Source organism: Perna viridis, chromosome 2 (genome assembly GCF_037379345.1).
Source record: "Perna viridis isolate PV_CMFRI_1.1 ecotype Kerala chromosome 2, ASM3737934v1, whole genome shotgun sequence".
Taxonomy (NCBI): domain Eukaryota; kingdom Metazoa; phylum Mollusca; class Bivalvia; order Mytilida; family Mytilidae; genus Perna; species Perna viridis.
The window spans coordinates 14,313,777-14,338,594 of NC_142446.1; the positions used below are offsets into that span (position 1 = coordinate 14,313,777).

The 24,818-nt window shown below is 30.7% G+C and overlaps 1 protein-coding gene across 1 annotated transcript in view; it reads right to left on the reverse strand.

The window, feature by feature from the left end:
• Positions 1-2,992: 2,992 nt before the first annotated feature.
• LOC148623748 (calpain-9-like) overlaps positions 2,993-24,818 on the reverse strand; it is a 38,768-nt gene continuing 16,942 nt past the window's right edge. Inside the window, exons 10-18 of the mRNA XM_088565824.1 lie at positions 19,778-19,989; positions 19,077-19,185; positions 18,489-18,546; positions 17,429-17,487; positions 15,681-15,749; positions 14,295-14,373; positions 12,148-12,264; positions 10,733-10,785; positions 2,993-9,710 (exon numbers count right to left, since the gene is read on the reverse strand). Of these exons, the coding sequence (XP_088421950.1) occupies positions 9,684-9,710; positions 10,733-10,785; positions 12,148-12,264; positions 14,295-14,373; positions 15,681-15,749; positions 17,429-17,487; positions 18,489-18,546; positions 19,077-19,185; positions 19,778-19,989 (783 nt within the window). The 3' untranslated portion in view covers positions 2,993-9,683. The remainder of the gene's footprint in view (positions 9,711-10,732; positions 10,786-12,147; positions 12,265-14,294; positions 14,374-15,680; positions 15,750-17,428; positions 17,488-18,488; positions 18,547-19,076; positions 19,186-19,777; positions 19,990-24,818) is intronic.

The window sequence follows — 24,818 nt, forward strand, 5'->3', positions numbered from 1 at the left end:
GATAGTATTTTGTTACAAATGTTAATACCATTTTAGTCGAGTAACTTTTTAATGAATTGAAACTGTTGATATTATGCATTAAACACATAGGACTACTATTAAGTTTTAAGTGTCGTAAGGTTTCACCATATTCCATTTGAATTTAATTGCACTTTCTCTAAGAAATTTACTGAGGACTTAGATAACGTATAAGTAAATTTGAGTAGTTCGGGTTCTTATTAGCAATGTTAAATAACATTTGAAGTTTATCAAAAGACCCATAAAAGACAATAAAGCCATCATCTCGGAGCTAATTATGTTGTGCTTGTTTGGGAACTTTTCAACCATTAAGTTAATAAGTTCTTACGCTTGTATGTCGCATATGTCAGGGCTAGGGACTGTCCTCATTGCACATCTTATTAAGAACTATTTCTAATAGAACAAATTATAATATTAGAAGTTCTCATTCCTCAAAAGTATAGCATAGTCTCCTTTTTTTCATTTCAAGCATAGTCTCCTTTTTTTCATTTCAAAGTAAACGTTTTCAGTCGCCTTAATTGCTTCATTACTGAACATGCTTGTATACATGCTTGTCATGTCATAAGTACATAGGAAATTTGTTGTCATTTTGAAACTGTAAAAGTTCCGAGCTGTTTTGTACATAAGTTCATTGGTTTTAACTATAGGTAGCAAAAATTAGTCAAGAAGTCTACGCAATTTCCACAATGAGAACGGCATGGTATTCTTATCCTTTCTCTATTGGCGATAAAATCTGAATTTGTTATACTGTTAAGTGGTAGTCCGTGTATGTGTTTGCATCTTCTACCACTCTCTCCAAAGAAGTGATTGTGGAAAACCATAAATCTGTGCTATCCTCTTTTGGTCTCTCTACCAAGGATGATGATTGTGATTTACCGTCTATGTACTGGATTCCTTAACTTCACAAGAATCCATACAAACAACGTTTCATAGCTGGATCTGCAAAATGTACCACCAAACCTCTTTCAAAACTTTTAACTTCTATACTCACAACTGTCAAAGAGGGTCTACAGTCCTACCATAACACTTGTTACTCCTGTAGTGGTATTAATTCAATGTGGATCCTGAAAAATTCGAAAGATCTTTTGGAGACAATCAGTTCAAGACTATTATCTGAATATAATAGCATTAAAACCTATGATTTTTCAACACTGTACACTTCTATTCCCCATACTCAGTTAAAATCCCGACTTAAAAACATTATACATCGTTGTTTTTCCAAAAAAGATGGTACACCTAGATACAAATATATAGTTCTTGGTAGAGATTCCTCATACTTCCATAATTCCAAATCATCTTCCAAATATACAGAGGAAGATGTTTACAAAATGCTGGAATTTTTAATCGACAACATATTTGTCCAGTGTGGTGGACGTGTTTTTCAACAAACGGTCGGCATTCCAATGGGAACAAATTGTGCTCCTTTACTTGCTGACCTATTCCTTCATTCTTATGAGGCTGACTTTATAGCTGATCTGATCAGAAAGAAAGAATATTGTTTGGCTAGATCCTTCAATCTCAGTTTCCGCTATATAGATGACGTATTATCTTTAAACAATCCTAATTTCGGGGATTTGATAAATCACTGTGAAGTCAGCCTCATATCTTGACCTACACTTAGAAATCGATGGTAAAGGAAAACTATTGACCAAACTTTACGACAAACGTGATGACTTTCTTTTCATCTGTGGCAACATCCCTCCGGCTCCTGCGTATGGAGTGTTCATATCACAACTCATACGTTATGCCAGAGCTTGCCGGAACTACGCAGACTTTTTGTATCGCGCTAGAACTCTAACAAATAGGCTTCTTGAACAGGGTTATGTTGCTACCAGATTGAAGTCATCACTACAGAAGTTTTATGGTCGTCATCATGAACTCGTGGATCGTTATGGTGTATCCATTAGCACCATGAAAACTGATTTATTCAACGGGTCATAGTTTTCCTTTCCTCTTTTGTCTACCCCGGACTTGACTTTTTATGAGCAACTCGGTGGGTGTTTCTAGAAAAGCAGAGGACGCTTACCCTACCGGTGCACCTGGTCCTTGCTCCCAGTTTTTAGTGGAGTCCGAGTTGCTCATTTACTTCTGTTACTTTGTATGTATGATTTTAGTTACTTTATGTTCTTTATTGTGTGTGTCTGTTTTCCATGTCTGGTCTTTGTCCCTGGATTACATTCTTTTGATTACCGCTATAACCTTGGTTCCCTTGATTACTCTTTCTAATAGTTTGTTTAACAAACTGGATTAATATAACACCTAAGTCTCTGGATATTGATATCCATTTAGTTGCTCATTATAACATTATGAATTTTTCTACTATAAACCATAAAATTTTAATATTAAAGACATTTGTTACAAACTTCTTGATACATAATTTAACATGCTTAATGGAGGTTTATGATACATTCACCATATATTTGGTGGCGAAGCGGCCGTCGCCTAACCCAAATAACTATAAGATTCAGTCTCTTGTTCACATTTAGCTCCTTTTTGGTTCCTAACTATCAGGCCAAGTTAAAACCCCAAGAATCAATCCCATTTTAACTTTTGTGGTATGGCACATTGTGGTACAATTTCATACAGATCCATTGACTTTCACTGAAGTTTTTGTCAGAATACATCAAGGGAAATTTATGTTTCTAGTCCATTTTTGGCCCATAATTTCTAAATGGTTCAAATTATAACCCTGTTATGGCAAAGTACTTTGATACAAAGATTTATTAACTTACTAAATTTGTTGTCAAGACACACGAAAAATACTTGTTATGGTACCACTAGTTTTCCTAAATTCAAGTGACAGTCCAAAATCATTCCAATCCTTCCTTTTCATGTATGGCACCTTGTGGTATACTTCTATAGAGATCTATTTATCTATACTCAAGTTATTGTCTGGAAATTTAATGTTATGACACCAAGAAAGCCAGGCCATTATTGCCAACTCAAATTTTGTGTAGATGTGGAAAAGATAAAATAGATTTTCAATTTTATTATAATAAATAACAACTACAAAACATTAATTATCACATCACAACCATGTCAAATTGTGAGTAAATGTCAAAAACAATCAAAATATTTAAGTAACAATATAAAGATTAGACCAGTAATTCATATGTTGATCTTTCAAGACTATCTAGCTTTCTTATAAGTATTGGAATCATTTTAACTGTAAGGCATCTATTGGGACATTAAATTATACCCATTCACATAGCAAAAACATTTTGAGAGGTAAAAACAATTTAAAATGGTCATAACTTTTGTGTAAATAATCCAAACTGAAATTTGAACTTGATCTGTATTTTATAATACACAATAAAGAAAGTATAAAAAAGATCCTTCCATATCTTCTAAAGTTACCATCTAGAAACCACAAGGTGAGACACCAAATTTTTAGGAGGGTAATCACATAATACCTTGCCATTTTGGGTGGCGGGGTATATAAATAATTGGCAAAATCAATAGTAAAATAGAGTAAAATCAAGTATTGTAAGAGTACAATCGATATGTGAAGGCAGAAATCTGCTATAAGTAGATAAATTAGCCCTGTTATTAAGACAGAGAATTATTTATATATCATTCATTCTGACATCATATAAAAATACACCTGGTATCACGTACTAGGATTATACTATATACTAGAGTACAATATACTAGTGTACAATACTTTATTTATGAGCCTATGTATGTTTAAAACCTTCAGTATAATACAAAATGTGTAGTCAGTCCAATAACAGGTCACCCCAGGCCAAACCTTCAGTATAATACAAACTGTGTAGTCAGTCCAATACAGGTCACCCCACACCAAACCTTCAGTACAATACAAACTGTGTAGGCAGTCCAACGCAGATAACCCCAGGCAAAGGATAGAAAAGGTTCTATCACCTATACTATAACAGTACATATATAATACTGCAAAAGGTTTTTCCCTATTGACTTAGTTATTGGTTTAATGCCAGTCATATTGAGTTCAGGCAAAGCATGAGTCCAATATGGCTAGCCGAGGACCAACAACTCGGCAAATATAGAAAACCTTGCAAATTTTACCTTTATTGACAAACTGCCCAATATTTGATGGATAGTGTACTTTGATTCATAGCATTCACTGTAAATAAAGCACATAGTTTGAGTTTTATAAATCTTGGAATTTATTTGTTTATAACATCATTTTTTCTATATTAATCAATTCTTCAACTGGTTATGCTATTATATTGTACAAACTCACTCTTAAAAAATGTTCATAATTTTATCTCAGACCTAGTACTTAGAGATTACCACTAGGTTTCTAGGTTTAATGCAATTTCAATATTAAAAAATAATTTTGCATGATTGAATGTGGGTACTGCTATTTAAATATTTTATGGGAAATATAAACAAAAATCCATGTGATAAGGCCATAAAGCTAGATAAGTTTATGTTATTTGAATAGCTATGCATGTCAATGCAGGATTAGAAAGCATGTTTTGTGATGATCAAATGACATTTTAGATAATAAAATGAGCTGATGTCACATAACTTAGTTATAAACCTGAATAACCAAATAGCATATGAAAAATAATAGAAGTATTGAAAATTGAAATTACATTAAGCCTGATATGAAAATTTTGTTTATTATTTTTCAAAGATTATTAAAACTCAACATACAAGCACATCATTTTTAAGATTACACTCTGTTGTTAGTTTTGCAGTGGTATAACACAGAAAATTCATCATCCCTGTTTTCACCATAAACATGAAAAAAATGAAGTTCTTGTCTTACAGATATACATTTCGGTTTCTTCAAATGGATACTGAGTTTAGGTTCAATGTATGTAAATAATAGAATGAAGGTATTAGATAGCCATACACTCAATATATAGCTGTATCCAAACTGTTATGCTAACATCAAGGTCAGACAAACAATTAAATAGGTTGTCTACAGATTCTGGATATTTATTAAAAGTCAAGAGCAATTAAACATCAGAGTTCCATACAGATTTCTAATGGACCTCATCAAGACAAAAAGAATCCGGAATAAGTGTCCATATTCAAATTTTAATTTATCATTTGTATAATGATAGGGCACTTTTTAAAAGATTTACTACTGAATTCTTATTATGAGTCTTTCATCTGTTTTCTTTCTCCTTTTCTTCTAAATGTAACCACAGCTAAGTTTCAAAAAAGCAAAGAATGTTGACACTGAAGCTGACAGTTAATAAGAAAGTATTTATTCCAGTAACATATAGAATTGCTTCCTCCATATACTAGACAAATATGAAAAAAAATCTTTTAATATTAAATTTGAAGCTTTACTTGTAGAAGCCCCAACCCCTACTTGAACAATGTAAGATGTTGGAATTCCAAAAAGAAATTTTTAAAAATCTCATGTCTGAAATGATATAGAACAATAAATGTATCTTTGTATAAATGAATTCCTGACTTGTTACCAGTACAAACCAATTTTCTTTTTACTCTACTTCTGGTTTGTCTGGTACATTGTCCAAGATGAACCACTAGGTACCATTAATGAAACATAAATCTGTAGTTCAAGTAGAATAAACTGCACAGTGAAAAGCATCCTAAATCTTATATTAACAAATGTAAATGCATCTTGGTAAATAACTTTTGTAATTTATCTATCAACAATTAAAAATTTAACCTGAATTTAACTCTTAATTTTCCTGTTATAATACATTTATAAATACCCAGATTAGATAAGACCAAAAAATAATCCGATTAAATATTAGACATGCCTTTAACTGGGTGTGACATAAACATTTTTAGTGTAAGTATATCAAGTGTCTAGTACCGGACACGATTTTAACAGGTTGACTACTTGTTGAGTAAGCTCATCTTTTGGCAAGACTAACACATACAAACTGGTATATTAGATAGATCTAGCTGCCTTAAGAACAAAAAATCAAAGTGCTGTAAACAATAGCAGTTTCTGATTCTTGTAAAAATTGTAGCATGAACAAAATTTCTAAGATTACATGATGTAAAATAAAACTGAAATTAAATGTTAGTATTTCCCATATAACATTTATTTAGAACTGTTTGTTTCCTTATGTGTATTAATTGGATGTCAATCTTTACTACAAGTTTCAGAACTATAAAATATAATCAATAGTTAAACAGTATCCAACTTCACACACATTTACAAATGTTGCTTCATTTCACCTTTTTCTCAGATTTTACTGTCCAAAAGTTAATTTGTATTTAAATTCAAAAACTATTTTAATAGTGTATTTACCCCACACAGAATTTATACTCAAATAAAACAATTTCAGCTTAAGAAGGTAATTTCCTTGATGAAACACAATTTTCCAAAACTAGACACTTTATATCAATATGAATTTTCCTCCAATTTTACTTGATAAAATCACTGCTCTTCACTTCCTGTATATAATACTAAAATATTGATGACAGGATGAAGATTTTGACTGATAAGTGTGTTACATGGAACATGCTTAACACATTTAATGTTTCTTGACACATTACTGCAAGAACTAAATTCCCTAAATATAAATTTATTTCTATACATCTTTCAAGACCAAACAAGGGTTCCTCAAATTTTCAGTTGAGTTTTCAAGACACCAGTAGATCTTAATTTTATTTGCTGAAATAATAGAATATCATTGAGCTGAATTATTGCCAGAAACATATTCTTTGCTTATAAAAGAGGTATTGAATGATACAAAAGGAAATACATTTGGATTATATTTTTGTGAAGTGTTCAGAAATAGTATAGAAGTCCCTGACATGAACTGGTGACGTAAGGTATTTTGATCCTGAAGGATAAAAAAAAAAAACCCAAAAAAACACTCCAGGAAGAAAAAAAAATGCCAAAGTCTGTGATTCCAAAATAAACTGAAGAACTATCACAAAAGTAGCCATCTTTATAATGAACACAATTTATTCTAAGCTGCATTTGTTTTATCTGTCAGACATGATTTTTGGATGCTTAAAAAGGCTGTAGTTGGCAAATTGGAAGTAAATATACAATAAAAGTAAGAGCAGTAATAATAAAACATTATTCCAATCGAAAGTGGAAAAAAATGTGTGCGATTATAAGAAAATAAAGACTGTATTATCATAACACATCAAATTTTCATCATTTTCAGTCATAAAAAATCATTTCTCCTAGAAAGGAAACGTTAAGATATTGTAAAGGAATTTACAACCTTATTATAAGACCAAACTTTTGAAGAGTTTTAAAGGTAAAATGATCAAAGTCAATATTTTTTTTTTTTATCTTTTAAGAGATTTTATATCTTTAAGGAAAAGGGTGAGTAAAATTGATCAAAAATTCAAATCAATGTAAACAATTTACATTGACTTAAACTTGAGAATGTACACATCATACATTAAACCTAAAGCTTACTTGAATAAAGTTTTGTAGACAGTGTCAAGTGCACATACTAATGGAAAATAAGTTTTGTGGTTACAAAAAGTGTTTCATGGCATAATAAATTGCTTCACTGGGAGCAGTTGAACCCAGTACAATATGGGCTATACTAACACAACATTCAAACTTGATACAACTCCAAATTGGTATTGTGACTCAATATTTAACAGTTTTGTAGTGTGGAACCTTTAGAAACTATTTTTTCAATAGATCTATACACTTGTACTGAAGCTTTATAGTTGTTTCATAAAACATCTGCTTTAGGCCCCCAATTTCTTACTCTTAAGGCCATAACCCCAAAATGGATACCAATCTTTCTGTTTTAAGAAGTAATTTTTTTTTTGGTAAAATTTTATCAAGATATATCACCTTATATTCAAATTATGGTTTGAAAACTAAGTTTCAACAGATAATGACATGAATGACGGACATACCATCAAACCAATTTTTTGAAATCATATAAAAATCAGTTTAAAAGGTACTGTTTTTTGTGCTTATATGTCTGCTATGAAAATTAACACACTGAGAAATCTTCTATTTTTAAAAGTTTAACTGGATATACTTTGTTGGCCTTGTTTGCCTACTCATACTTTAAGAATTGTGCTGACAATTTGACTAGTTAGTGTTTATTTGTCAAGTCACCCTGTTTGGTTTTGAGATAAAATACCCATAAAACAGGTTGTCTTTGAAATTTCAGCACCTCTACATTAGCATAATCAAACTTTGTTCTTAATTAGAGCAAATGAGACACTTTAACCATAAACAGTAGATTCACCATCAGTTATATGCTGCTGATTTATAAACCTATCATAAAACAGTGCCTGTGTTATACATGTTAGTATACACACTGAATTACATTACATAACATTTCATTAATAACAAAATACAATACAAAATTTGCTGCCATTAGTGGATGGAATGATAAAATACACTGGAATCACTCCAATGTCAATAACCAAGTATGTTGCAATAAATATATAACATTCTTGAGGTATTTACAAAAATATATAATTTCACTATATAAAACTAGACTTATTATTTCCATTAATATTACAATGAATTAGTTCAGGAAACATAAAAAAATATAAAAAATTCAGATTTTCATCAAATCCTTCCTCAACTCAAATTTCAACCTATCAGATCGCTTGAATTGAAGACTTCTTAAATTCTTAATTCAAGATTTTTTTTTTTATGAAATCAAGGTTAGATAATAAAAAGTAACAAAAAATTGAATAAAAGTTACAATACATGTACATGTAGATTTGATTGGTGATAAACCCTGAGGTAAACAGTCATTAATGGCCAACTAGCATGATGCCTATTCGATACATGTCTTTTTTTCCTTAATGAAGTTTTCCTGATCCCTAAAGTTTTGGATCAAATTGACTCATTAGAACAAATGAAACTGCAAAAACCTGATCATTATTGTGGCTTTTATGTTGAAAATATCAATCTTCAAAAATTCCATGAAAATCCAATGATTTATTTTTACAAAATATAAGGAAAATCATACCTATTTTTTTAGGCTTTTATCATTAAATAAATAGTACTGTGAAAGTACTTATATTCGTGGGTATCAATTTTCGTGGTTATGGGGAAAAAAGAAAAGTTCATGGATTCTTGAATTTGTGGTTTTGATGATCCTGTCATACAATTTAAAGTAAATAATCCTTTTCCTTTGGAATCTAATTTCATGGTTAACCTTACCAACGAAATCCACAAAAATTGGTACCCCACAAACAATAGTACTTTCACTGTATAGAAGAAATTTGACAAAAATTATAAATGGCATAATTTCATTTATCGAAAAAGCCTATTGCCAGGAGAAAATACTGGAAATTGTTGAGAAAATGTACATCAGAAATGCCATAGGAATTTTAGTTTTTCCCTTTATAATCCACATCAAGTTTCAATAGAATTCCCTCACGTTAAAGCTCAATTATTTTGAAATAAAAGTTTAGATACCTATAGTTTCTATTCTGAAATTAATTTTTTTTTCAGCATATTTTAGAAAAAAATAGATTATTTCATAGACCAAAAATATCAGGTTTGTACTACCTGAAGGCCATTTTCACCACCAGCAATGTGACAAATGTGTATTTAACTAATGCAAGCTGAGTAATGTGAATCAAAAGCGTAATATTACTTGTTTTTAAGAATAACAAACTTGAAGGTTTATAACAGGATCACAGACCAATCACTCCTTAAACAACAAATTCTAGTAGAAAGGTAACTCCATCAATAATTACCTCGTCATTATCTACTTCTGAATGCTTCTGTGTCATGATGTGAATGCCTTTTGTAAATACTGAAATATATATGTAGAAAAGCATACATTTATGTATTCATTGAAAATGTATTAGTGTTTACTAGTACATTGTACTAATATGAAATTTGAAACAGAATAAATGATATCTTTATTTTATTTTTAATATAACATTCATATTATATTTAATAGAACATACTTATTTCACAAGTTTTAAGTTTGTTCTTAAATGTAGGTGTCTGATTAACTTGTTCTGAACATACAGAAATTCTATCAACAATTTATGTAAGATCTACCTCCAGTACAATCACTGAAAACCTTCACATTTTGTACATAATTTGACTATCATGCATATAATCACATGTGTTAGATGTTGCAAAGAACCTTCTTTCAATTCTTAAACATAAAAGACTTTCTAAAAAAAGCAAGTTATTCTGCAAGGACTACCCAATACACCTGTCGAATCTAATTACATAAATGCAAATTGTTTTTGATTTGCACTAACAGCCAGGGCTGATGCATCAACATGACCTAATGACTCCAGTGACTCATAGTTAACACAAAAATGTAAAGAAAAAGTTTCAGAATGATAATGGGACATTGGTTAGTACCATCAATGTATTATCTTAACCGATCTACATCTGTTGTCTTCAGCACAAGCATTCAGGTTTTTTACATGTGATAACATTCATGATGTTCAAGAAAAAAAAAAAGGATACTGCTGCACACAAAATACATCAGACTATTTTTATACTGGGCATGATAGTCTTCTGTTAAAATATAGGTCATTACCGCCATTTCTTTTCTTATCCCTAAGTATTATAAGAAAATTGTAAACATATTTATTTTTGCAGTGTACTAATATTCTATAATTTCGTGGTGGACAGAAAAGTGCAAAAATAGAATGCATAAAATTGATGTTAACAACATATAAAGCTAATAATGTTTTGGAACCTCACAAATAGATACCTGCAACTATGCTATCTGACAGAATCTGTAATAATTAGTTACTACAAAAATTAATAACAGGTACATTTATAGTAAATCTCTGTAGAATAATATACCTGGTTTACTGATAAAGCGACCTGACCATTCTGTTTCATGCTGTTAAAATCATCTTAAAAATAAAGTAAAAATTTGCTCACAGTCAACATATATAACAAGAAAACCTCACTTAGTGATATTCCACACCATACTTCAGTTTATACATTAAAACACATGGTCGAAACACAAACAAGAAGTTATAATCGCTTAACATTAAATCCCATAATATGGCATAGCTTGTGTAAAGTGCCACAAATATGTTGCCATTAATCATATGAAAATATCTACTAAGTTGTTAACGGGTAAATTTGGTAAGCACTTTATAGGATCCCTATCTGAGGAGTATACCAAATATCAAGTAGCTGTGACATGTAGTCCCTGATTATAGTGCAACAAAAATATATTTCTTGTACAGAAAGACAGACAGAGGTTAAACAAGTATAAATAATCTCTGTCCTAGAATGGGTATACCAGCTATATACAAATATATGGTAATGGAGAATATAATACTTTACAAAACAAAATCTTGCCCTATACTTCAAGACAGTATTTAAATAAATAACTAAAAAAAACTTTGAGCAAAGCTAACTGAGTTCCTCCAAAGAAAGGAAGCAATAACAAATAATGTGTCTGGATCAGAAAATCCCAAGACGTTCAGATGGAAAAACAAAAAAAGAAGGTGCACAATGGTATCATGTGCTTTTAAAGGAGTTGCAGATTAGAACTGGGGATGGAAAAATGGACAGACATAAGATCATTAAATGATCTATAAATACCTCTTGCTTTCAATGGGGTAGGGGGTAGTACTAGAAAAACTATAAGCAAAGCTCATGTAAGTTTACCCCCTCTTTCCCAACTCTAGAAACAATATGATCATAATATAATCAATGACATAAAAAAAAGAAAGTTGACACCATTTTAGTCACACATTACAGAATACCTATTAAAGCTTCTGTCAAAGTAATCAAGGGAGCCAAGGTTATAGCGGTAATCAAAAGAATGTTATCCAGAGACAATGACCAGACATGTAAAACTGACATACACAACAAAGAATATAAAGTAACTAAAATCATACATACAAAATAACAAAAGCAAATGAGCAACTCAGACTACACTAAAAACTGGGAGCATGCACAATATCAAGTGGCTGTGATTTCATCAGACAACTCTAATGGAAGTTGATGTCACATCAGTTTGAAAATGAATCCCATGTTACTGCATACCTATAAAAGGCTTTTCCCAAAATATCAAGAAGCTGTGATAAATAATAGGAGAGCATACTGTAAGGAAAAAGGAGCAAAGAGACTAATGGACACCATGATCACTGTATACCTCTAGCTTTGAAAGAAGGGTATAATGAAGTAACAATGTAGACATGGCTAATGTTATGTTACAGTGTATGGGTTCTGATGGAGTCATTTTTTGTAATACTTACTGAAAAGTTTAGTCAGTTTTGATAGACAAGTGAGGAAGCTATCATAATCTATGAGACCTTTCTCATTGGAATACTTGATTATCAAAGCTTGCATGGAACTGTTATTCAATCTAAAACCTAAAAAATACACAATAATCATGCTTTTGAAAACTATCCAAGCTTATATATTTGTATGGTAAATCTACAAACATTTAAAAAGCCTCTTTCAGTGAATGATATTTGGAGGGAAAAAGTTGTAAAGAAATGTAATGGGAATTTTACTGTTTTAAATATTACAAGGAAAGAGTTTGGTGAAGTATGAAAGAATGTCATATTAGTGTTTTTATACAAACTTTTAAGAAATTGTATACACCAGTTTTTTAATAGTGAAAATTCCCTAAAATAATGTCTCACATGGTAAGGGAGAGCTTTAAAAAACAGGATAAAGTGAACATGAAGGTGCACATATTGTCATGCTAAGTATACCATTACTCCAGCAATGCTAGAGGTTCTCTGGCAAGCTATTTTCTGACTTGGTGCCATCCTAACAGTTGGGGTATGGAGGAATAGAATTCCAACCTCTTACGTTGTAGGAGTAGGTATACCATACCCCTTTCATACAGCAAGTTAATACAAGAGAGCACCCAAAATGGTTTATAACATATGCCTCATCTATATAAAGCCAAACAACAAATTTGAAGACAATCCATCAATTTGCAGCGAAGATTTTTGTGATGAAAATTTTCTATATCATTCCATATGGTGAAAATAGCATATTCCCTTGAAAAGGAGAGCACCCAATACCACTTTCTGTGTACCCGGTAAGTCTCATCTATATAAAGCCACAAACTAAATTTGAAATCAATCTATCCATTGGGAGATGAGATTTGGATGAACAGAAGGATGGACAAGGTGATTCCTATGTACCACCCACTCTTGGGCTGAGAACTTTGATTCCTATAAAAAGAATGGTTGACCCTTAACAATATCACTACCCAGAAACATAAATTATCAGGCAGACAACATAATAGTGAAAGCTACATATAAAAAATACTTATAGCATTTTAGAATTTTATCATTGAAAAAAGGGTTAATAATTTTTCTGGATATGTTTGCATATCCAAACAAAATATTGAACGGATGAATAAAATTTAATGATAACATCTGCATTTATGTTTCTGCTTATAATTTCACCACCTCATTAATTCCTATATAACTAGTTTATGATATTTTACAGTAAAACAGTCAGTAAGTGAAGCATCAAGTTCATGGTAAAAACAAAATACATGTACTTTCACTTAAGTGAACATTATATATAAATCCAATACTAAAAGCAATCATCTCTGATTTAACAATAAATACTCTAGCCCAATCCAGATTAAGATTTAAAACTCTGAATTTTCTTTCAATCTTTCATATCTTGATCGATGATCAAAGTGTGAAACTGTTCACAAGTCAAACAGTAGAAAGTGTTACATACTGAATATTACATGTCAAAATCTGTATCACATGCTGTATCAACCCTCAACCTATATCACCCCACGGACCAGTGGCCCGTGGGGTGATATAGGTTGAGGGTTGATACAGCATGTGATACAGATTTTGACATGTCATGTTCATTACATCATATTTTAACTATACTTCAAGTATTTTCCATGAAGGGGTGTGATATAGGGTATGTGATATAGGTCTAGAGATGTGATAAAGGGTATGCGATATAGGGTAAACAATGTAGGGTTTAGACAATGACTTATAATGCATATAAGAAAAAAAGTTTTGAGCTAAATATATGATATACTGGAATATAACACAAAAGTGAATATATTACACAAGATCCAGTCCAGGGTGATATATTTTCTGAGTAATATTCCAGTGTAACACCCTCTACTACAGGCAGTATGTGTTATATCATACTGAACACATTTGTGCATGCCAATTGGGAAAACAATTTCTGCTAAAAAACCTTGATACATCCTGAGGAGGGCAATATATCCGGTTGATACTTAAGGTATATCATTCACCATATTATTGTATAGTGGGTAGAGCAAGTAAAGAAATGCTGATTCTTCAATAGAAATACTAGATTTTAGTTTGAAGTATAATGCGACATAATAATAAATTAAAACATTATGATTTTTGTGAAATCAAAACACTGATTAAAAACTTACCTGCAGCGCCAAGAGCTCTTTTTAGTTCAAATGAATTAAATGATCCTGTGTTACCTGTATCATACTGAAAATATATCCTCTGAAATAAACAATGATTGAAATGATCCTGTGTTATCTGTATCATACTCGTACTCCTATCCCCTGATGAACATATAATAACTCTTGTCTATTCACCAAGTCATGCTGGTTGTTACTTATTCTTTAATTTTTTACCATGTTTTGAAAGGAAATCTCAATAAGAGAAGGTACAGCATCCACTTGTATAAAAACTAAAACTTAATTCTACTTGACATAAAACATGAGAAATGATGACATGTATATCTATTGAAAAAACATCATTCCAAAATAGTTTTCTACTTTGCTAGCTTATTTTTATATTAACTTAAATGGGTTATTTATAAATTTCCCAATAGTCAATTACTACAAGCACTATTGCCTCAACTAATTTAAAAGCAAACATAAAGTTACACACATTGTTGTGCTAGGCATACCCCCACTTATACAGAAAGTTGATGTTGAGGAGCAACCAAAGTCATGCATGCCCCATCTACATGAAACCACACATCAATTTGAATTCAATCCATTTATTGGGAGGTGAGATAATTGCACCAAAACTGGGGGAATGACGGACAGATGGATAAGGTGATTACAATATCACACCTACTTGTTAAGTGGGGGTATAATATAGGGTCCTGTATTTCAAACTAAATTATTTACAAATAAAGCTTGTGAATTCAGTATCAAGTAAGGCATGAATTTTTCAACATATAAAGTAGCTATATAATCATTGCAGCAAACCTCAACCACCCACATTTACAAATACTGCAAGCTTGCTCATAAAAAGAGTATATCCCCACTTCAAATGGAGTTAACTGATAAATCATTAATTTATAATCTATCTTTGGAGTGCTCTGATGATTATCAATTCCTGCATTTAAATCTACATATGATGCCCAACCTTCCTAAAAACTTTATCAAAACCCATTGAGCAGTTTAAGAGGAGTTGTTTATACAAAGTTTTAACATGTAACAACCTTAAGTAGGATAGTCTTCGTTTAGAGTCATAGGACAAAAATTACATTCCTTCATGCGCATCTACATGTGATGCCTAAAAATTTCATTGAAAATGGCATGAGCAATTTAGGAGTTTGGTTTATACGAAATCTGGACAGAATGGCACAGACAGTATGATTTCTATATAGCCCAAAATTTTGTTTGTATCCATAAAGGATATAAATAGAAACTGGTAAGTTAGTTAATACTGGATTTAATTTGTTGCTGATAAGTTATACAATGCCTACCCTACAGAATAACAGTACAGGGATTGTGATCCTAATTATAATAATGATTTATACTACTTTTCTTGCAATTTTGTAATATACCAACCTTCCAACTTTTGAGTAAACTCCATAAGTATAAAAATTCTGTGTAACCCAGTTTTCCTAAACACTCTGACTGTAAAGTAGGTCAAGGAACTGGCTTTAAAGCATTTATTTGTAAAAGAACACTTTTTTCCTACATGTGTATTGAAACTTAATATTAAATTTTAGTATTTTGTGTTTTTTCATTCAGCCATTTTTACATAGTTGATATAGAAAAACTGGAATTTCTGGAGTACTGCATTTGCAGAGATATTTAATATATTTATATATACAGTTTATACATGCTTGTATATGAAATAGTTAAAACAACATTCTCATGCATAAAAGGACATGCATGTGCAGCAATATTCAATAATGTGAGTAAAAACAGTTTGAGTTATCATTCTCATAATAACAATCAAGAGCATTTGAAATGAAAGTCATACAAACTAACAAGATAGAAAACAACAGGCTCCCAGGAGCCTGAATTGCTCACCTGGTTAAATTTTTGCCTTTTAAGGGCAAAAACTCTAGCAAGAAGTTGTCTGACAATTTTGACTCAATGAAGACATTGGGAGGACTTATCATGAGGATCATTTCATCAATAAAAAGTTTCATTCAATCTACTATAGTTTTCAAGGTATTGACTGAAAACTGCAAAAAACGTTTTTTTGCCTTTCAAGGGCAATAACTCTTATATGGAGTCGTCGGACAACTTTGAACCCTGAAGACTTTTGTAGGCCTTATAATAAGAATCATTTCAGCAATCAAAAGTTTCATTCTATCTATCATAGTTTTCAAGATATAGGTTGAAAACTATAAAGAAAGTGTAATTTTTCACCTCTCAAGGGCAATAACCCTTACATGGAGTTGTCTGACAACTTTGATCCCTGGAGACCTTTGTAGGCCTTATAATAAGAATCATTTCAGCAATGAAAGTTTCATTCTATCTAACATAATTTTCAAGATATAGGCTGAAAACTTTAAAAAAAAAAAAAAAAAAAAAAAAGTGTAATTTTTCACCTCTCAAGGGCAATAACCCTTACATGGAGTCATCTGACAACTTTGATCCCTGGAGACTTTTGTAGGTCTAATAATAAGGATATTTCAGCAACTGAAAGATATTGGCCAAACCTAATGGTTTTGGAGATATATACAAAAATGTGCTGTCTGACCCCTATGATCTATTTTTAGTAATGGCAGCCATGTTTTTTAACTGATCAAAAATCCAAACATTCATTTTGTTAAGGATACCCTAAAAAACAAAAATACCAACTTTCATTGAATTCTGTAGAGCAGTTTCTGAGGAGAAGATTTTACAAAGTAATAACATCAAAAACTGCAAAAAACGTCCAAAAAGGGCAATTACTCCAACATGGGTCAACAGATTTTCACCAAAATTTGACCACAGATAGACCTCATCATGCTGAGTACTTTTATCCTGTCAGAATTTGGCTAAACCTAAATGGTTTTGGAGATATATGCAAAAATCTGCTGTGTGACCCCTATATTATATTTTTCGTAACAGCGGCCATGTTTTTTAACCGATAAAAAATCCAAACTGTCATTTTGTGCAGGATACTCTAAGGAAGAGTCATTATAAGTTTCATGCAAATTTATTCAGTAGTTTCAGAAGAGAAGATGTTTGAAAAAATTGTTAACGACGACGATGACCGACGCCAAGTGATGACAATAGCTCACCTGGCTGTAAAACAGGTTTCTTTTTCACCTATATACCTTAATTTAATTGATTTGACTATTTATAAAGGATACATCCAATAATAAAACGAACTTTTTACATGTATGGACACTGATATTCCTGTGCTGCAGATCTGTAAAATATTCAAATTATGCAGAGTTAGAAATATGCATGATAAAATGCAATTATAATTCATGACACTTAATTGCATTTTTCATATATATACAGTACATGGCCATAAGTATCATAACTTTCCTAAAGTTGATCGTTAAATAAAATAAATTTTTGGGTTAAAATCCAAGTTTAATTTTGGCCCTTTAAACCTTAATGTGGACCATCATGACCATGAATCTGAAACTAAATACATGGAATGGCCCTGAATATCAACAACAAGAATTCATCATATTAAATTAGCCAATAAATAGTCACTTAATACAAAGTTATAAAAAATCCCTGTTTTGGGCGTCCCTTATTCCCATATAGTTAATGAAACCAAACATCAAATAATTAGGCAAAATGCTGTTTTATTAATGGATCATTTTTTTATATTTGGATTTCCATCCAATAGAGTTAAATCATAAGGAATGTGTCATGGTTAATGAGTGACCAAGTTATTGCATATAATCTGTAAAAGAATTAAAAACATCTTTATTAAGAAAGAAATGGAGAAAAGATATTATATGCTATGTCATACAAAATATCCTAAGAATTGGTACAAATCATCATGCAAAAGCAATTAACCAAATAACTAAGCATTCCCTCCGATAGAAGCTGAGAAATCTGTTACAGGAATAATGTAACGGATGGACAGACAAGGTGATTGCAATATAGAATGGGGTATAATAATTATTATCACATACTTTGGTTGTTAAATTCCACAAATACAAAAACTACTTTGAAGATGTAATAATAGATTTGACATATTCAGTACAAAACAGTAAATCTTCAAATACTTTACACAAGAAATTTTCTGGCCAAATTTTGATATAAAATCTAGTCAGGTATTGCAAGAACAATGTTTTAATTATCTAAGAATAATCTTACAAAAATCTATCTGATGTATTTGTAAATATATCTACAATATTTGAGTACAAAAGACCTTGTAAAAAAAAGATCTACATTATACATATATACCTTTCTTGGAGGCTTCATTCAATGTTTGTTGTAACTCATATGGTGTGACTTCCATATCCTATGATAGATAAGAGAGATTTCTTGTTTAATATTTGTCTGGCAACATTTTTAGAAGATAAAAACAATATCAATTTTTTTACAACTGAAAATCTGTTTAGGGTTTATGAAAATCTTTAATTCACAAGTTTGTGTGATTTGGGTGGAAAGTTTTCCTAATGCTAACAAAAATTATAACCAAAGACATTCAAAATATTTTACTGTGTGTCCTCTACATTCAAGACATCAAGTGATAAACTATAACAAAACATTGACATATAGCATTATTAAAATTAGTTTTTATACATGTAAAACTGCTTTGCATAGCCATATGTACCCCCACCAATGCAAAGTAATTGAAGTGCAAAAGTCCCAAAACTGTTGAATGAAACTGGTGGCACGATATGATCAACTACATATGGTGAATAACAATCCTACAAAGGTGTTGTATCCACAAAGTGAGTGTGAAGGGCACACACATGCACAGATACTTGAGTTTCTATTTCCCTTACACGCCATGGTGGGGGACAAAAGTTGTCTATACAGAATTACCTCTCCTGAAACTGCATAGAAGAATCGTTTAAATTGTTCCTCTTGCTCTTTGTTCGGAGGCTGTTGAGGTAGTATTATGTCTGATTTTTCCGGAACCTCATCAATATCTCTGCAAAAAATTACCCTTGCTACTAAATAAAGAAGATTAGACCTTCCCATAAATAAAAATAATAAGAACAAATAAAACCCCCAAAAAAGTACATACACTTCACTTATATATTCTATATGAATGACAAATTATCACCATTATCTATCTTTTGTGAGAAATGGTATATAATCAGGGCCAGCTCTTTTGGCATTTTGGTAAACTTTGTTTTTGTTTTTGTTTTTTTTTTTTTAAATATAAAGTAAAACAAACTAATCTTTAAACAAAAAAGTACAAAGACGCTTTCATTATAAGTGCAAACATTTAAGTGTACCTTCTTTTATAATGACAATCCTTCACCTTCAAAATATTTAATAAGATATTACAATATAAACAAACTTATTGTTTTAATTGTAATTTTGGACATCAATGTGTGCATTTATTATTCTGGTTATTCAATTTAAGTCCAAGCTGAGTTAAAATTTTGAGATGGTAATTTTTTTTTCTTTATGTTCCATAATGTAAGATAACAAGCAAACTGCATATTTACAATTACTAAATCATCACAATAGTTTCCATGTTAGTTATGCCTTCTACATGTATTACTGTTACTCACTCTGCCATGTTTTGATTTTCAAAGAAGAATCTAAGGTAGTATCCAGCTTCCTCATTACAATCCCAAGTACATGGAATGACAACATATTGTCCTCGCGGTAAAGTTAATCTTCTTATAATTTGTCGTGAATCTATAAATAATCCACTAGACTGTACACTCTGATTATTGTCAAAGAATTCTTTCTGTAATGGTAATGGGTGATTCTTTAAATTCTGAAATAATCAACATGAAAAAATTTTAAAAATTAATTTTAAAGTTATTTATGAGGACAAAATTTATCTACAATCTTATAGATTTAGAAAATAAAATTTGTTTTCTGGGAGTCAAATAAATATAAATAGCATATCACAAAGGTTCAGGCTTCCACCCAGTTACTTTATCTGACAGTCATTAAATAGTTTATAATGGAAACACTAGTCAAAATTGTAGCATCGACAAATTTTCAAAGATTACATAAGTAAAATAAAACTGTAATCATACATTTGTTTTCTCATATAATTTAAAACTTGTTTATTTTTTTCTGAAATGAAGAAACTGAATGTCAATATTTACTACTGATTTCTGAAGTATGAACTACAATCGATAGTACGACAAACGTGATGACTTTTCATTAAGAATTGTCAACTTTCCTTTCATCTGTGACAACATCCCTTCAGCACCTGCGTATGGAATGTCCATATCACAACTCATACATTATGCCTGAAACTATGCAGACTTTTTGTATCATGCTAGACTTCTAACAAGTAGGCAACAGGGTTATGTTCCTACAAGATGAAATCATCACTACAGAAGTTTTATGGTCATCATCATGAACTCGTGGATCATTACAGTGTATCCATCTGTGCCATGAAAACTGATTTGATCAACGAGTTAGTCATCATCATGAAGTCGTGGATCATTACAGTATATCCATCTGTGCCATGAAAACTGATTTGTTCAATGAGTCATAGTTTTAATTTCCTCTTTCAACTAACCGAGACTTGACTTTTTATGTGCAACTCTGCGGGTGTTTCTAGAAAAGCAGAGGATGCTTACCCTATTGGTGCACCTGGTCCATGCTCCCAGTTTTTAGTCGAGTCCGAGTTGCTCATTTGCTCTGTTACTTTGTATGTATTATTTTAGTTACTTTATGTCTTTTTGTTGTGTATGTCTGTTTTCCATATCTGGTCTTAGTCCCTGGATTGCATTCTCTTGATTGCCGCTGGGATCTTGGTTCCCTTGATTACTCTTAAACAGTATCCAACTTCACAAACATTTACAATTTTGTTCCATTTCATCTTTTTCCCAAATATTCAAACCTATCTAACCCTCAAAAACTATTTTTACTGAGTTTCTATTTTTTACCAATTTTTCTCAATTAAAATCAATTTTTTGCAAAATTAGACACTTTTTGTCAATTTAAATTTTCTCGCCAATTTTACTTGGTTAAAATCACTCCTTTCCACTTCCTGTTTATTCATCATAAAATATTAATGATTTGATGAAGATTTTGACTGACAAGTGTGTAAAATGGAACATTCTTCACACATTTAATGTTTCTTGACACATCACTGCACAAACTAAATTCTCTAAATGCTATTTTATTACTTAACATCAAAGCAAAAAAAAAAACTACGTCTTAATTTTATTTTGCAGAAATTTCGCACAAACTTTAAGAATTAAAATCATGAACAAATGAGCAAAAAAGACACACTTTTTTATGTTTTTTTTTTACAATAATGCCATGCCAACTTACTTTTTCTGGCAGTTTAAAAGTGTCTGATATTTTAGAAAACCTGTTTTTTGACAATTAATTTTGGGAAGGCACCCAAGTTTTGTTATGAAAACTGATATATATTTTTATTATGTTACTTTCTGGCTGCAGATTTTCATGACAAAATAGAAAATAATATCTTATCTTTTTTTCGTGGATCTTCATAAAGTAAAGTTTTGAAAAATATATACTTTTTACAGGAAAAAACCTTAAGAGATTAAACAAAGTCAGGAACATAACTCTTTAACATGTAACAAATGATCAAAGGTGTCAAAGGTGTGTTAAATTTATTTTGCTGTTTGTCAATATATTCTTTTCAAAAACCGGTAATTGAAATATGTAACTAATCAACACTGGTTTATTATAATATTGTTCAAAATATAATTAGTGTATATTATATATATTTTTGGATCAACCTATTGGCTTACATAACTATCTCCAGAAAACAATATCACTAAGATTAATTTATCATGAGATTGCAATATAATTGAAATGTAATTGAAATTTTTTTCAAAAATTATTTAAATACTTTCTAATACATGTAATTGATAATGCCTTCAATTACAAATACTTTACAATTACTTCCAAAAATGAATTGAATTGTAATTGATTGGTTGTATTCCTTGAATACCATCCACTTTTGATCTACTAACAATTTATAGGTAAAAGTTTGTTGGCAATCAAGGAAAGCTGCAAGTAGTTATCACAACAAAAGTGCATGCATATCTAAACTGTGACACTAATTAAACAGATAGGTAAATTACATTTAGCTAAATCTAGTGGCAAATTATATTTTGCTTTACCGCTTCAACAATGGGATTCTCTTAGAATGAAACTTTTTAAAGTATTGCATCTCAACGTTAACTTGTAAATTATCAGGAATTCCAGTGTGTAAGAATTCTACAATAGACTCTTTGGACTTAAATGGTTTTTTTTAATTTTTCTATAGTTGTGTGTGCTGCAATATCCCCCCAAATTACTTGATGGAATTTCTTGAAACTTACATGATATACTGTTTTGGTGTTTGTTATGTTTGCAACTCACTGGAATTCTGGTTACCCTATTTCATTGATTTTCTTGAAACTTTGTAGAGTTGTGGAACACAATGTATTATGATACTGTGCTTCTAATCATGTTCACCCAGTTTCCAGCTTATTGGAAATTATTAAACTTCCTTAATTATGTCTTATTATCCTTAAAGTTTAATGAATTGGTCTATCATAAATTTCATCAATAAAAATATTTAGAATGATATCATTTGTTTTAAATTATATTAATAGTACTTCATGTTGCTGTTTTATCAAGTTCTCTTATTATTTTGATTGTTAAATACTTAAAAAATTATTTTAAAAACACTCATTGTCATTATCTAAACATCTATTGAAATCTTTTTGTTGGCGTTCGAGGAATAGGTAACATATAAAATGTTGGCATTCGAGGAAGACACCATTTTTTGCAATTACAGATTTCAATTAACCCAACCCTGGTTCAGAAATAGTAGGGAAGTTCCAGGCATAAACCAGTAACAAGGAATGTTGATCCTGAAGAATCAAAAACCCAAAAAGTTAGAGGTAACATTAATTCTTTGCTTTTGCGCTATTATTTTGTTAAATTAATGTCTAACTGTATCTATCTGAATATACATGTAGGTAACAAGTAAGTACAGAACCATAACATGCATGTAGGTAACAAGAAAGTACAGGACCATAACATACATGGAGGTAACAAAAAAGTTAAGGTCGTTAATATACATGTAGAGAACAAGAATTTAAAGGTATAAGACAATGAATAACTAAAGTCATGACTTTAGTAATTTTTAAAAGAGAACACAATTATAAAATTTCAAATGCAATTGAGTTATTATTAACAAGTAACTGCCAATTAACAGTCAATTTTGGCTACACAATTCATTTTTTTAATTACTGTGAAAGTACTTTAATATGTGGATACCAATTTTCGTGGATTGGAGAAGAAACGCAAGTTTGTGGATTCTTGAAAAAGTGGTTTTTAGATTTTCAGTATATAAATAAATGGAAATCTCCTTTTTGTTGGGAAACAAATTTTGTGGTTTTGCCTACCAACTATACGCATGAAAATTGATACCCACGAACGAAAGTACTTTCACAGTAGTTATAATTTGAAAAATGCTTTTAATTACTTAATAAATTGTTTACATTATACTTACTCTATAGAAAAAAAAGAACTATATGGTAAAACACAACAAACAGTTTATAACCTAAATACAAAAAAGTAAAAACTGTTTGATAGGATTTAACCTATAATCTTGCTCTTCATCAATCATCATTCACATAAGTAACTCAGATTATTTATCTTTCAGAGTTGAGTAATAAAAAACAATGGTTGAGTAACACTAATGTACACAATAATTATACAACTGATGCATAATATATTAAATTGTTTCACATAAATGTTTTAGTATAAATCCTTGTTGTTTGATTTACCACATAAGTATACTCTTCATTGTTAGAGATAACTTGGATATAGTTCCAATAATTTTTGGGAAATTTTTTCGGACATTGTCACAACTTAAAACTTCTATTAAAACACATACACAACTTCTTCCTATCAAGTAGAACACCTACATCTTTCTGGTACAGTAGGTTCACTGTTCAAGACAGAGGGACAGGGTCTTGTAAAGTATATTTTTATGACCCAACACCGAGTATGTCAAAAATGAAATTACATTATCTTACTCTGCACCTCTATGAATGTCGTATTATAATAATTTCATATTGTCCTTGATATGGTGCAATTATGTGTGAAAAAATTAAAGCAATGACTGCCTACAAATTCTTGTGTAGTTTGGATAGTTTTTATTGTACTACTACTATTAAAGAAAAAAAACCCTATGTAAAACAGAAAACTAGAGACTATAAAGAGTCTGAATCACTCACCTGGCTTGATAAGCAACATTCTGTTTTCGTAAAATGGCTATTTTTTTCTAGGATAACTATTCCTTATGAAAATCTATCAATTTTTAATGACTTCAGTCCACTAGTTTCTGAGGAGAAAGTTTTGAAAATTGATAACATTAAAAATAGCAAAAAGACATAAAAGAAAATAACTCCACCAAGATTTACAAGAAAATATCACCATAGATAGATCTCAACATGAAGCACTTTTTCAACCAATGTCAGAATTTTTGGGTAAGCTCAACAGTTCTGGAGATATACATGACAAACTATCTGACCCCTATGTTCTATTTTCAGTAACAGCAGCAATGTTTTTTTTGATGAATTGAATTCAAAATTGCTTGACAAATTTACA